Source organism: Babjeviella inositovora (genome assembly GCF_001661335.1).
Source record: "Babjeviella inositovora NRRL Y-12698 unplaced genomic scaffold BABINscaffold_1, whole genome shotgun sequence".
NCBI lineage: Eukaryota > Fungi > Ascomycota > Pichiomycetes > Serinales > Babjeviella > Babjeviella inositovora.
In genome coordinates, this window is record NW_017566838.1 from 282,553 (window position 1) to 297,578 (window position 15,026).

A 15,026-nucleotide genomic window follows, 5' to 3' on the forward strand; every position below is an offset into this window, starting at 1 on the left:
GCTGCAGAAACGATCCCCATGCTCAGGGGACTGGCTGTGGAAAAAATCCTAAATGGGAAAAACAATAATACACTTTAATGCGCGCCATTTAGCGAAGATCGGATTTTGTCAAGAGACCCGCGTCGTAAACGAGCAGAGATTTATACTATACAGGTCACGACCTCTACGGGAACTGGAACGGTTCGAGGCGAAATAGTGTGCCTTAAACGATTAATTGTTAAATACACGACTGAAGTCGGATGAACTGTAGATCGTTTGAAGGCGGGTACAAAACACTCACACTGGCGCCAAATCAATCAACCTGGTAGCTACCATCTATACCAAATCCTCTACCTCCTCTTCAATGTACAGAAATTCAAACACATTACCGATTTCACGGCCTCTGTCAACGAGGCTAGCGTCGCCCGGGCATGCCCGAACTGGGTCCAATGTCCCAACACCAGCGTTACTGGAGACGAGGTATTCACAAGAAGTTACGGAGAAGCTACCGATTGTGCAGCATCTTACAGAATTTGAACAGAAACTCTCAGAGCTTGTCTCTTCTGTGCAACGCTACGACCCGAAGCCCACGCTTGCTGTCGACCTTCTATCCATCGACCAGGAGTTGGCCAACGACATCCGCAAGTTGCAGCATCATCAAAAACAGGGCCAAGAGATCCGTGTGTTATCCACCGAACTCAGCGAAATTGATGCTGATGCCAAGAATATCTTGCGTGAGCTTGTGTCGTGTCGAAACACGTTGCGCAACTTACCCAATATTGAAGAAGATGAGTTCGGCATCAAGAACAACAGGCCAGACGTGGCAGCAGAAGAGTTGTTAGAATACGCGCGAAAGTTGTCCAAATTTAGTACGGCGCCTGCGACTTTTGCGCCGGGAACCGTGGGACCAGCCGATTATATTTGGCCAGCCGAGAATATGTTGCGGCGCGGCATGCTCGCGATTGCTTCGCTCAAGATAGAGGAGCTCATCAAAACCGAAGACGAGTCTGCCAAGGAAGAAGTGGCAGAGGTAAAGCCGCAGGAGGAAGTCAAGGCTTCGGTCAGAAGAGACTCCTTTAGTGCAGACAGGAGGTACGATGGAGACCACGCTGGCACCATGGAAGCAGCTGCGATTGACGATTTAGATTTGTTCGATCCAGATGAGGATGATTTTTAAAATATCATAAAATAGATCATCACCGTTGTGCTCAGAACAATACTATAACATATGTCTAAGCATCGGGCCTGTGTAGGCAGAGTTTTGGTCGTGCGTCGACTGTTCTGAAAGCGGATGGTGCTGATGCTTACTAACAGACGTGACATCTTGATACTTAATCGTCCCAACATTTCCAAGCGTTTAAACCCACCTGACCCCTATCCTTCCACATCATTCATGGACAACTCTACAGTAACATTCATCTTGACCTTGGTAGTCGCATTTATATTCTTGAGATGGTTCATCTCTCCGGACTTGCCACAGCAGTCGGTGAAGAAGGGAGCTGTCAAGGCCAAAAAGGCAAAACGAACAAAGGCGGTGAATGAAGAGGGCGTTGAAGAGGAATCTTCTGATGAGGAATTCGACATCCACAGCCCAATGAACAACGTCAAGGCACGTGCCGTCTCCTCTAGCATGATCGAAGTCGTCCAGACCTTGGCTCCTCAGTTGACCGAGGCCCAGATTCGCTGGGACTTGGAAAATAACGGCGGTTCTGTTTCCCTCACGGTGGATAAGTTCATGGAGACGGGTAGTTTGCCATTCCCCCCTGATACTGCTCCTCAAGCCGCCACTGCCAGCAGGTCCGGTGACGAAGTAGCCGGCGACGGGGCTAATGTGGCCAAGCGTTCCGGGCTGGAAAAAGCTAAATCCGAGGAACTAACTCCATCCACCACCGGCTGGTCGGACGATAAGCAGGAGAGATCCAAATTGTTGCAGAAGAAGAGAGAAGAGATGGTTGACAAGGCCAGAAAGAGATTGGCCGCTCAGTTGGACGGTGCTTAGGCTTTAGCTGAATTCCTTGTATTTACTCGCCGTCTAGTTAGAGACTACCAGCTTTGTGTTTAGTCAATATAGTTTAGTTCCGCCAAGTGATTATATTAACCTTCAGGAAAACTTTAAGCTTAAAGGGTATAGCTGACCATTATTATGCATTTGTTCAACACCTGCTATATCACATGTGCTCCCCTCTAATCACTCGATGGGAATCGCACCATGCTTTTAGAGAGTCACGGAGAGCATTGCACAAATTTGTTAACGGTAGCAGCATTGAGTTACAAAACTTTGAGGACGAACAGGCTGAAAAGACTGAACCAACTCGGCGGTAGGCGTATTATTTGGGGCTACTCGGTAGAGCCGACCAATAACTGCAGACGTATCTCCATCTTTCCTGGAGTTCGGTGTGTTTATGTTCGAATAGGTGCGCGTTGACGATGATTTCCAGGTCAGGTTATTAGGTTAAATCTATAGCAAAGCTTTTGAACAGGTTTAGCCCTTTTAACCGTGGTATCTAGACGAGACGAGGGAGACAGTTGTAAGCTCAAGGCTAAACTAACGTATATCGCAACCCGCTATATATCTACATGTTCCTTGAACATATCATATAGCTATGAAAAATCAAAGTGTGAGAATGTGACTAGTTCTCAGATGCTAAATACACAGGCTTAATACGTACATTGGTGTAACCTAGTATACTAATCTTGCAGATCCCAGACGGCGGTAGGCCCAAGAGCCACTCCATTAAACCAGTCAGTTCCATGGGATTTCCGGTCATGCACACTCCAGTAAATGCTTTCACATATCCGGAATATCTATAAAAACGCCAGAATCAGTTTACTGAGGAAGGAGAGTTGGCGCAATTCTTCTCTTTTTCTTCTTGTCTGGCTTTACCCTCTCTCGATGGTCCTGAGCCTCTCCGACATCACTCACCTCAACTGACTCGGAAGTTGCCGATTTGGAAACGTTAATTGCAGCTGAAGACTTGTCAAAGCCTGTAGAAGCCATATCAGAAGCTGAAGAACTTTCGTAGTTCTCAGAGTTCTCAGACTGTTCAGAGGTTTCAGATTTGGAGGTTTCAGGTGTTTTAGAGCTTTCAGAATTTACCGACAGGTTTGTAACCACATCAATCATCTCAATCGTATGGTTGAGCTCGGCCTCGTGGCGCTTCCCTGCCTGCTCCAAAATATCCACCACATTGATCTTTTCTCTGGCTCTACCTCTATCCTTTGACTGGGCCTTCGGCTGGGCCTGCGGTTCCGAACTGTGAGCCTGAATTGCATCTGAACCGTGCAAATACAATACTTCGCCCATCGTTTCCGGTTCAAACACCACCGCAGAACAGAACCCGTCGGTGGAGGAAATCATAATCGTATCCCCCTTGGAGTTCCAGCTAACATCAGTAAACGTAGAGTAGTGCAAGTTGGTTACAAGCCCCAACGGCTGGCGCTGCTGCGTATCATACACAATTACCAGGTCCTGCGTGATGACCGCGAAGACCATCCGGTACGGAAGGTCAAACATAGGGCGCGTGTCCGGCGTCGCACCGTGCGCGGTGGTGCTTGCATCCGCGGCATCTACCTGTACGTGCACCGTAGCTGCGGGATGGGCACGGAGCTTATAGATTACCGGCGAAAAGGAGACTGCCAACGCAGGCTTCTTCATTCCCGGCAAGTGCGCCACAGGTGGTTTGTTCAACCCAGCGCGGGTGTAGATATACACGGTGTTTGTTTCCTCGTACTTTGGCGTTTCTTCCTCCTCCTTCCCCTTATCATCAGAATCGGCCTCCTTTTTTGTCTTGAAGATCCCACTGGGCGTCAAGAGCAAACTGCCATCGGGCGAAAAGACTAAGCGGCGGAAGAAAGACTGAAGCGTTTCGCTGTGGTAGAGCAACGAGTTGCGCATCGGCTCCATGGCGCGCACGGCCGGTAAGGGAGAGACCGCGCGCAGTTGCGAGCTTGCGCGCGGCGCAAAGGACCCCGACAATTTGCGCTTGTGCGTAGGCGGCAGCATAGATGTGGGCACAACCGGGGTGGGCGCAGGTGTAGGAAGAAGTTGCGAAAGCCGCGCAGTGGGCATCTCTGCACGCGAGCTCTTATAAAAAGTCGTAGGCGCGACCGTCAACACGCCGTTCGTGTGCTTAAGCGCGTACACGTGAACCGAACGGTCAGCAGACTGAGTCGCAATGTATTCGTTACGTGGATCCCAGGTAACTCCCTGAACGTAGTGGCTATGTTCCGCAAGTTGGCTCACCTGCTGGCCCGTGGCTGCGTTGTAGATGCGCGTGACGTTGTCCATGGAGCCTGTGAGCACGTACTGGCCGTCGGGCGACCACGCAAGGTCATAGATCTCCGACTGCGGCGACCGGAGCGCGTGTCGCACAACCCAACTTTCCTGCGCGTCGTCGTCCTCGCTGCCAAACTCGCGCACGATCGCGTCCGCACGCGTCCAGAGGAGCACCGTACCGTCGTCGCCCGCCGACGCGAGCGTCTCGCCCTTGGGGTCAAAGCGCACCACATTCACCGCTTGGGTGTGTTTGGGGAGAGTGCAGAGGTATTCCACCGACACAATCTTGTTGCCAGCGGCACTGTACACGGGCCGCCACATGCGCACGTTGTTGTCACCGCCGCCCGTGACCAAGCGCTCCGCACGCTCGCCCCGTGCGTTCGGCTGGAAGTTGAGACTGTACACCGGCTGGTTTTCGTCGTGCCAATGTACTGTGATGGTTGAAGCGTTCATGGATGTATATGTGTTGGTTGAGAGGGTAGAGAAGCTGTAGAGAAGGCGGAAGTGTAGAAGAAGTGCGGATGTGTGCAGACAATTTTTGGGTTCGGTGAGACATTACGCGCGCGAAAACCGAAAAACGCGCGGCCGACGCGTGACAACAAGCGCGATAGCGCGACAACCCTAGCAGATAAGACTGTCTGTCCCCTTGAGACTATAGTTTGGTTAAAATAACCGAGTTTAAGGAAATAAAGGAAATAAATTTGACGATATCACAAGTAAGAACCATAATCTCCACGTCTGCGTTAGATGTTGGCATTGCGACGCCTTTGAAAGTCACCTGGTTCTCGCTGTCGGCTGTGTTGAAAGAGTTGGTAATACAGAATTTTTTTCGGCCAACAATAATTAAAGTTTCAAATTGGAGGATAATACGGTCTAAGTTAATCTGACTACTGGTTACAGACTTTTGGCGCTACAATTAAATTGGTATTCTTAATGGAAGCCATCATCGACACATGACTGTTTACTCAAGGTGCCTGATACAGCCGTGACTACTCGGAAAAACCAATGTTTACAACAGCATGTCATTTCAAAGGGCTATATTTAGTTCTATGAATATCTGGTACCATATTATCTATTAATGACTAAGGTGTAAACACCCTATATTAAGTTCATCAAGGATATATGTATTATGAGTCCAAACCATTCACATTTGTATAATTGTCAAATACTGACCATCTACACACACAGAGAGAAGCCACTGAATACTAATACGATTCTCTCGAACTGAGCTTCATAGCTGCATTCTTCAAGTGGTTCGACCAGGCCCCCCTTCCTACTAATTGACGCCAGTTTTTACAATATACAATATATATATGGATGTCTATTTATAACAGTTATGTACAAATCACTGGCTCCTAATCCATATTATAAATAATTCAAATCCAGTCATATCTTTGACTCCCAGTCCGGATCTAAGAACGTTACAGATCATAATACCGAAAAAAACGGGTGCTAATCCATACAATCAGAATGAAAGTCAGAGTAAGCAGAACAGAATGCTAATAAATACCGCGAATATATCTTTATTTTGCCATTCTCTTTCTCCGCGCCTTTTCATCTTGCAACCGCCTCTCCCGATCCTGCTCCCGTCTATCCTCCTCCTGGGCCTGTCTGGTCGATCTAGACTCCTCCATCAACACCTCAGCACCTGTCGCCTCCATATCATCGCCACTATCATCGTCATAGTACTCTCTTTTCTTTCCCTTATTGAAGATCTGCCAGATCTCATCCCTATCGTAGCCTGTATCTCGCAGGTGCGCGTATCCTTCATCCTCGTCCAGTACGATGAAGTCGTCTTCCGAGTCGTACTCATCCGACTCTTCTCTCCTGCTCTCTTTGGGGGTAGGCTTGCGGATTGAGTTGACCCCGGCATATGCTGGGAGCAACGGCTGTGGAGGGGCCATCGGTCTCTGGACCGGCTTTTGAAGTCTGGGAACCAGTGTTTGTGATCGTGAGTTTTGCCTATACCTCAGAGCCGTTTCTGAAGCCCGTATATTAGTCCGTCCGTTCGTTCTGGAGGTGACTCGCCTGGCGGGGGGCGGGGTGAGCGTCTTAGGCTTAATCACCGGACTAAACGCTAGCTTTGTTCCATCAATCTTCTTGGCCTGTTTCATCAACTCCGCAAAGTTCAACTTCTTCTCCGGGACTTTCGGTTTGGCCATCGGCAACGGCACCAGTTTCGCGCGACGGGCTTGGCTCGACGTGTCGCGTGTTTTGGACACCGGTGCCTTCTTCGCGGGCGCCAGCCGCGGCTTGCTATCTAGCTTGGATTTTCGTATTTCTTTGAGCAGATTCTGTTTTGCCTCCTCCGCGGCCTTTCTCGCGGCCTTCAACTTTGCCACCGCGGGATCCACCATGCGCGTAGAGCCGTCTTTGTACGTCACCACGTTGCCGCCAGTGTCGTACAGCGCACCGCTTCTCTGTCTGTTTTCTCTCATCTTGGTCACAAGATTGGAAATCATGGATGTGTAGTGTATGTCTGGCTGTGATATGTCTCGTGAGGGTTTGTGGTTAGAAGGTCGCTGGCGAGTGATGTGGAGCTTAAATTTTTAGGCCAGAAGTGGAGTCACATGTGTCCGGCACCCAAAGGTGGGAAATGAAGTTCGAAGTTCGCTATCCAGAAACCTTTTGCTTCTGGGTAGTGAAAATTGTAAAAGATAATAGATCACCAATTACCTGAATTCTTGAAGCTTGTTTGTTTTAACGAGCTTGTTGGCTTACGTTTCCCTCTTATCACACACTCTCTCTCATCTAGACACGCTTTACGACGCTAATTAATTATACTCGCTAGACAACCTGGGAACCGCTTAGAATTCTTTGTTACCCTTCGGCATAATCAGCCACATTTAAATACCACTTATTACTTTTTGAGCTTCCGGTACCCCTTTGTCATGGTGCGTAGCTCAGACGAAATTTGACATTAACTTCTTCTGTACGTGGTGTTCCAACAGCTGAAATCAACCATAACCAGGATCCGGCCAATGGTATTATACTTGATCAAAGCTGATCTTCGGGTATACTTAGCAAGTTGTTCATAACCGTTGAGTACCGGCATTGAAACACAGCTGTAAAACCCGCCAGGTATATTTCTTATTGTAACTTTTTGTTTAAAATTTAATAATACACCAAAACCAAAAGAATTAATAATCTCAAATTGCTACATATTTCCCGGATTGGTATTCTCCACCATCACGTGATTCTATGTGCATTTAGCTAATATCTATAACATCACGGCATGCCGGACCCAAGTCATCGTTGTTTCTCTTCTTCTACACAAACATGTCTTTTAATATAGATTGGGAGGGGATAATCCACTCGAACCTCAATGACCAGCTCAAGCGTTTGATAGACGACCAGTTTCAGAGCTTGGAGCTCCCGCCGTTCATCCACAATTTGTCCGTGCAAGAATTCCAGCTCGGTTCTAACGCTCCTGAATTGATCATCCGTCACATCAGCGACCCATTTCTGGAGTTCTACGATGATATTGCAGAAGAAAATGCTGAACAGGAGGAAGCTGGAAAAGACGTTGAAGAGGAGACTGATAGCCCCACGCCTCAGGGCCACGCGGGGGCAAACTTGTCGCCGTTATTGCTGCAAATGTCGCTAGAGGAGGGCGAGGACTCGTGGGGCGGATTTACCGCCACGTCTATGAACCGACTCGCTGGAAGCATGTCTCCGATTCATGGTGCTTCTGCGAACTATGCCGTTCCGTCACTCCTTCTCGTGCGGAATAACACCGTCGGGCTCGGGAATGTCTATCGGAATGAGTCAAGTGGAAATTTGAATGAGAGGCCCCGTGAGGACCTGGACAAGGAACAGGGATCTGCACGCGATGCTCGATCTGTGCGGAGCACTTGTGACCGCGATGTCGATGAGACTCTCTCTTCCAGCTCGTCCTCCAGCGACGAAAGTCACAACGGACCAATCCCTCTGATATCTTCCAGGTCCCAGGCCCCCAACTCCTTTAAACCCCTGTCTAGTCCCAAGCGCAACAAACATGATAATGACATTCAGATTATTAGCGAGCTCAACTATGACGGAAACCTTGTCTTCCAGATCAATGTGGAATTGCTCCTCAACTACCCGTCGCCTAACTTCATCTCGCTCCCTATCAAGCTCACAATCACCGAGATCACCATCCACTGCATTGCGTGTGTTGCGTATCTCACCAGAGCCAAGCGCGCATACTTCACGGTGCTCTGTGATGTCGCGGACACGCCTGCACCCACGGGCGTGCCAAATTCCGCCACGAACAGCGCGCTGCCCTCGCGCAAGCACTCAGAAACGAACATGGGCCCGTCTGCAGAGTTTCCCTTCTTCCAGCGCGACTTTCATACCGGTACCCCGGGAACCCCGAACACCCCCGGGGCCCACGGCTACTCACAGCACCACGGACCCCAGAGTGGTGCTTTCTTCCAGGGTTCGACGTTTACGCCATCCAACGAGCGCTTGGACATTTTGAAGAAGATCAAGATCGAAAATGAGATTGGGGAGAACAATAAGACGGTGTTGCGAAATGTTGGCAAGGTGGAGAAGTTTCTCGTGGAGAAACTCCGCGACATTTTGCGTGAAGAGTTGGGCTGGCCGAGCTGGATGTGCATTGACATGAATGAAGAGGAATAGATAAAATAAACAAAGTGTTTGCGACGGACGGGGAAAGGCGCTGTTTTCTACAGACTCAAAAGAGACACTTCTTTTGAATTTGTTATGAGCATAACCCCACCATCTTGCTTGGGCTCTGAAATATGAAAGTTACCTACGTGGGTTTCAACGAAAATTGGTATTGGTTTATTTTAGTCCGAGAAGTGTGTAGAAAGGCACGTATAGATGATTTGTGGGGACGATAATAAATCTAGGTGACTTACAGCAAGAAGATTGACTTATATACCTATTAATCTAATCTTGAGATGTGAACGGTCCTGCTCTGGTGTGAGGATTTACTTTGCCATAACTTCGTGCTTGGGCGCCAATGATATTTGTCTCGTCAAAGGTTGGGAATTTTTAATATTAAATGCAAGCAGATACTACCGAAAAGCCCTTAATAAAACATCTGTTTGGATGAAAAGAATTATAACAGTCAAGTGAATCACTGAACATACTTCAAGTAAAAAAATGAAAACCCGACGCGGGGGTCGAACCCGCAACCTTGTGATCGCGTACTGCTAAGAGTCACACGCTCTACCGATTGAGCTAGCCAGGCTGACTATAAATGTCAGAGTTAGAGAGTTGTTTCAGGAACCTTATGAGGTTCCAGTTGAGGCTACTAGGATTGTTTGATAATGAGTATCTGAAACTAATCCTGTCGCATAAAGCAAATGAGGCACCGAAGAAAGCTATATAAGGAAGTAGTTTTCCAGATCTAAGAATGATCTTGGTTTTAATATTATCTTTATTTTTGTGGAAGATCACGATAAGTAACTTGTGAATCAATGACTGATTACAACCCCCCGACTGGAATACCAACAGGCGCTGGAACCCTGACAATAAATTTCCATCCTTATCTACTCCTACCTGACAAAATCTCCTAACTTATTTTAGTCAGTATTCTATAACATTTTTCATCATATACTGGTAACTGTTGAAACCTGTCTTCACTCATATTTCATGTCACGAGGTTGTTTAGATGTTTGTGTGAAGAAATGCTAGTCTGACTCAGAAGTGATTTCACGATAAGCAAAAACAATTTTACTGGAAGAGTCAATTATCTATAAAAAGGCATACAATGCCTTTATTTTTATTATCAGAACTGAGGTACATACCATATTTCCATATTAACGACTTTATTATTTTACCTAAGGACATGTAAACTATCATAATCAGTCATCATTGGTTACTTATCACCATAGACACCAACATTATCCAGCAAATTACTAGAATCAACATGGGCTTCCAAAATAAAGGTCATATTTAGATAAAATAAAAACTATATAAAGTATAAATCTAATATAAAAAAGGATTAGTTTCGTAGTCAGGCAATCTCTCTGATATGCAATACCTTGGGTAAGTGCGCGGCGAATTAGTAGACCAAGCCCTTATCGCAGTCTCCTTGTGATAGTCCGGTACTTACACAAGGTGTTGAGTCAGTAGTTCCGTTGGCTTTAGGTGTATCTCTGACAGATATTGACAAAAGTTGGGAATATTGTCCACCTTCTGACCTTTGTTAGCCTTAGAGTTCCATTCTCTACCTGAATGAATCTCTGAGTCACTTATGACCCAGACTGATGTAGAATAAAACTCAGGTTAAATATAACCTTAAACAAAGATCACATCCTAAAAATGAAAAAAAAAAAAAAAAAAAAAAAAAAATACTACCGTGTATAGTCTCAGATTCCACATTTGTGTTTCAGTTAGTTAGGGGCAACATTTGTGCTTCAATCGTGCTCGAGAATAATTCTTGATAACCACCATCAAAAAAATTCCGGTACCCCCACATTATGCCCATATATTATTCTAAATAACTCTCTAACTCCAATAGATCTATTCTATGTACAGCCTATAATGACCTTGTTAGTGTTGATAATCCCCTGGTGTGAGTTGGGCACGGTTCTGACACGTTAACCAATATTACAAGATCAGTTATGCCATCTAAGATTATACTAGTCCACCAATGGGTTTAAAATAAAGGACAGTCTTACAGCAGGACAGACCTGTCTACGTTAACAAGCTACTATGTAAATAATTAGCTAAGTGTTCAAGCAATTTCCTTGATATCATGCCGCTCAGGATAAGCGTTAGAAACACCATTTAAAATTACTATATTATCCTAAACAAAGCTTATTGTCTCTGTAAGACAATGGGCTTCAGAGCTGCGGATACCTGAATCGTTCCTTACTGACCTATCTTCTATTCCAAGTAACCTTAGAGTGCAATTTAACCTGCATTCGGAGTAACCCACCCTTCGAGTTCCTTTATTACCTCAAACTGTACCGCATTTTACAAAGAATCCGATTGAGAAATTCAAGTAACGGCCGTTCCCTCTGACTAAATCGCCCCTTTCCGGTATTTCAACGAGCGTTTACTCCTGAATACTGACAGTGGCCCCGATTCCTACCTGGTGATCCAAAATTGCCTTCATGTACCAAGATATCGATGGTCAGCGTAATATAACTTTAAAACTTCATCTCGTATTGCCGCCCAGGGTGATATCCTTATTTCCGTTAAAATAGCTGTATTTTGCTAACGCATGGCAAAAACGTTCGTTATGCGTATCCGCCATAATATTCTCATATAAAGGCCTGAATCCCTGAGGCTTATTTTCAATTTTTTTATTTTTTTAGCTCTTCCCAAACTTTAGCTTTATACGCAAGTCTTTAATCATATTAATTCACATTATGTATTATTACATACTGTGTGATCCATATCCCATATATCAGTTTTTTTTTGACAAGCTGATCACAGCTCGCCATCCGTCTTAAATGTGTAAACCAACCCTCAAGATGGAGTAATCACTAATAACATAGACCAATTCTGGTGCCCCTGCGTGCCACAACCAGACTACTCTGAGCTAATGCAACCCCCGATCGCTGCATCCCTTCATGCAGGCTGCACAACTTTTTTCGGGGTAACCAGAACAGATCACCCATTGCCACTTGCAACTCCATTACTCTTTTCATTCCATGTACGCGACAACACACTCGCAGGCAGGCCAACTCCTCATCGGTGGCTTCGAGGGTACAACGGTGACACAGCAGGCGAGCGATCTCATCACAAAGCACCACGTGGGGCTGATGATCCTCAGCAGCAGAAATTTTGCGACCGCGGCACAGACACAACTGCTCATTCTCGAGCTCCAGCGCCTTGCACACGACTCCGGGTACACGTACCCGCTCCTCTTCGCGATAGACCAAGAGGGCGGCATGATGAACCTGTTGTTTGATGAGGAGAACATCACGCAGTTTCCCGGCGCCATGGCGCTTGCGGCGACGGGCTCCGAAGATCTCGTCTACGACGTGTGCAAGGCTATAGCCGTGGAGCTCAAGTCAATCGGGTTCAACCTTATTTTGGGGCCCGTATTGGATGTGGTCACCGCAATGGGAAATCATCTCATCGGTGTGCGCTCGTTCAGCAGCACGGTGGAGGAGGTAGTCAAGTATGGCGCGGCGGCCGCGCGTGGCTTGCGTGCGGGCGGCATGATGACTGCGGGAAAACACTTTCCCGGAATTGGTAGCGCGGCAGTCGACTCGGTGCTCGAGCTCCCCATGATGCCCGAGTCGCTTGCGCAGATCGAAGGTGCAAATGCAGTACCGTTCGCGCGTTTGATCGAGGCGGGCTTGCTCGATGCGGTGTCCGTGGCGGGCTGCGCGGTGCCTAACATTTCGCCTGAGGAAACGCACGCATGTTTGAGTCCCGTGGTGATCAACCAGCTCCTCCGTGGCAAGCTCCGCTTTAACGGCGTGGTGATCAGCGAGTGTCTCGAGATGGACGCACTCTACCGCAATTACGGACTTTCCCAGGGTGTGATTATGGCGATCTTTGCCGGCTGTGACTTGGTCATGGTCTGCCACGACTACACGCTTCAGGAAGAGGCACTTACCCTGATTTCAAAAGCCATGATGTACGGCAACTTGGCCCCGGGAATGTTCCGCCGTGCGCTCGAACGTGTGGAAGCGCTCCAGCGGCAACTTCCACCGTGGGAGCAGGTATCCCAGCCGTTAACACTCTCACCCGAGGCTAGGCTTGCACACCAGGTGCTTTCCCAGCTCGCGTATCAGAAGTCCGTCACCCTTGTCCGCGACTATAACAACTGCTTGCCCTTGGACAAGTTTCTCGAGGCACCGGCCGTTCCAGAGACTGACCGCTTAGACATTCTCCTTCTTACTCCGCTCTTGGACCCGTTGTACACGCTCAAGCCGGGCGCAGACGTGACGCCCGATGCGTACCGCGGCGAGGAAGTCTTTCAAGCCTTTGGCTTACTGCTTTCCCAGTACAACTATAACGTGACCCACACAACCTACACTGCGAACGGGCTCACCTCCCTCCACGAGTCACTCCTCATGCGCGCAAGGGTGGTGATTGTTGCGACGGCTGAGTCCAGCCGCTACATGTTCCAAATCGGCATCGTCAAACACATCTCCATCCTCTGCAGTGCGACACCGCCCAAACCGTTGGTGCTTCTCGCGGTCTCCTCGCCCTACGATTTCTACTACAACCGCAACATTGGCTCGGTATACATTTCTTCTTATGAATATACGGAGAATGCGCTTGCCCAGGTACCGGGAATCTTGTTCGGTGAGCGCGAGGCACGCGGTAGCATTCCAGGTGAGGGTCGCAACCGGCTGCGCAAGGTCAACCGCTTGTGGTTAGTAGACGACTTCGATGTGCAGCGTGACTGGCCGGGTGTAAAGAAGTTGTGGCGAGATGAGTTTGCTGGCGATGGCGACGAGACGCTCTTCGCACCGCCGGGGAACCCTGTGCTGTTCTTCCGCTGGATGTTTCTCCTCCTCAGCTCTACCGCGGCTGTCCAGAAACACTTTGTGGTTCGTAATTCTTCGATGAATACGGTGCTCGGCGTGTGCTTTGTATGGGTGAATGCGGTGTCGTGCACGGGCAACATCCACTGCATATTGGTAGACAAGGCGCGCCGCCACCAGTCGATTGGCAAGAACTTGCACGCGCGCGCGATGCGCTACCTCACACAGGAGCGCGGCGTCACACGTGTGTACCTTGGTGCGGCATTTCCCCTTGTGATCATCCCGTCCAGCGCCGCGCACCGGCTCCATCAGACACTCCAGAACCTTAACGGCTGGGATTCTGGCGCAGTGGTGCCCTTCTTGCGTGCTGTGGGCTGGAGTCTCACGTCCGGCGCCACCAATTACCCCCAGTATGTGATGAAGATGGACAACCTCCAGGACTGGCTGGTTCCCAAGAAGATCTTTCGCGAGCTAATGATTGTGGGGGTACAGTTTGATATTTGCCGCGACGTCACACAGTTGCTCCCGTTGATCCGTGACCACTACAGCAATCCGTTCGGCGTTGAGTTGTACCAGGAGGCATATCGTCACTTGAACAAGGGTGTCCAGATTATTGTCGCGCTCGAGCCCGCAGCACAGGGCGTTGTAGGTGGGATTATTCTCTTCACCAACAAGAGCGCGCTCACCAAATATTATCCGTTTCTCGAGGAGCTCAGCCCCGCTGGCATGGGTACTCCGCCTACCGTCGGTGGCATCGCGGGCCAGTTTATTGACCTGGCTTACTCCAACTTGACGGAGGTGTTCAACTTTGGGCTCATCTGCACCGCCATCCGTTATTTTAAAGCTCAAGCCGTCTCTCAGTGTGCCATTTGCGGTATCAACGAGAAACAGGTCTCTGGTGTTACCGAGTTTGGTTTCTCCCCTTGGAAAACGTATTTTGACCAATACGAGGTGAAAACGTTCAAGTAAAGGCTTTGATCGGAGTTTGAGGTGATCCGGTAGACCGGAGTACGTAAACTCATAAAGCGGCTATGTTGAAATATCGCTGTTGTACAATCAAAGACTCAAATATGAAAACTTGGGCGTTTTAGTGTAGAGCGGAGATAACTAAGGGTAAAGGTGGTTCGTGGCTCATAAGTGGTGAATTAATGAAGGGGGGAAAAAGATGTGACAAATGTCGTGAAAGTAGAGTATAGGGGAGGAGGACCAAGAGTTATCGTCTCGAATCCTGAAATATACACAGTAAAAGGTACGTTAATTTTTGATCGCCAATATATTCAGATAAGACATCTCTAGAAAGCTTTGTTAATCAGTAACTGAAGATATGTGTCAGATTTCAGGCTATATCCCTCTAAAATGAT

General features: G+C 48.1%; 6 protein-coding genes and 1 non-coding gene across 7 annotated transcripts; 4 read left to right on the forward strand and 3 right to left on the reverse strand.

The window, feature by feature from the left end:
* Positions 1–343: 343 nt before the first annotated feature.
* MED4 (Med4p) lies at positions 344–1,156 on the forward strand (the record flags this gene model as incomplete). The annotated part of the gene is made up of 1 exon (XM_019130220.1): positions 344–1,156. The coding sequence occupies one exon, from the start codon at positions 344–346 to the stop codon at positions 1,154–1,156; it is 813 nt and encodes a 270-aa protein (XP_018987610.1).
* Positions 1,157–1,372: 216 nt separating this feature from the next.
* Positions 1,373–1,978, forward strand: BABINDRAFT_169674 (uncharacterized protein; the record flags this gene model as incomplete). Its single annotated transcript, XM_019130681.1, has 1 exon — positions 1,373–1,978. One exon carries the CDS (start codon positions 1,373–1,375, stop codon positions 1,976–1,978), a length of 606 nt encoding a protein of 201 aa, XP_018987611.1.
* A 606-nt stretch (positions 1,979–2,584) lies between these two features.
* CAC2 (Cac2p) lies at positions 2,585–4,744 on the reverse strand. Its single transcript, XM_019127348.1, has one exon. The coding sequence runs from the start codon at positions 4,706–4,708 to the stop codon at positions 2,807–2,809; it is 1,902 nt and encodes a 633-aa protein (XP_018987612.1). The 5' UTR covers positions 4,709–4,744; the 3' UTR covers positions 2,585–2,806.
* Positions 4,745–5,656: 912 nt separating this feature from the next.
* BABINDRAFT_158910 (uncharacterized protein) lies at positions 5,657–6,790 on the reverse strand. Its single transcript, XM_019127349.1, has one exon. It carries the CDS (start codon positions 6,691–6,693, stop codon positions 5,779–5,781), a length of 915 nt encoding a protein of 304 aa, XP_018987613.1. The 5' UTR covers positions 6,694–6,790; the 3' UTR covers positions 5,657–5,778.
* A 739-nt stretch (positions 6,791–7,529) lies between these two features.
* BABINDRAFT_158911 (ERMES complex subunit) lies at positions 7,530–9,290 on the forward strand. Its single transcript, XM_019127350.1, has 2 exons — positions 7,530–8,022; positions 8,146–9,290. Exons 1-2 carry the CDS (start codon positions 7,535–7,537, stop codon positions 8,876–8,878), a joined length of 1,221 nt encoding a protein of 406 aa, XP_018987614.1. The 5' UTR covers positions 7,530–7,534; the 3' UTR covers positions 8,879–9,290.
* Positions 9,291–9,372: 82 nt separating this feature from the next.
* BABINDRAFT_t55 lies at positions 9,373–9,455 on the reverse strand. Its single transcript has one exon. It is a non-coding gene; the product is annotated as a tRNA-Lys (tRNA).
* Positions 9,456–11,871: 2,416 nt separating this feature from the next.
* Positions 11,872–14,634, forward strand: NGS1 (Ngs1p; the record flags this gene model as incomplete). Its single annotated transcript, XM_019131518.1, has 1 exon — positions 11,872–14,634. The coding sequence occupies one exon, from the start codon at positions 11,872–11,874 to the stop codon at positions 14,632–14,634; it is 2,763 nt and encodes a 920-aa protein (XP_018987615.1).
* Positions 14,635–15,026: the final 392 nt, after the last annotated feature.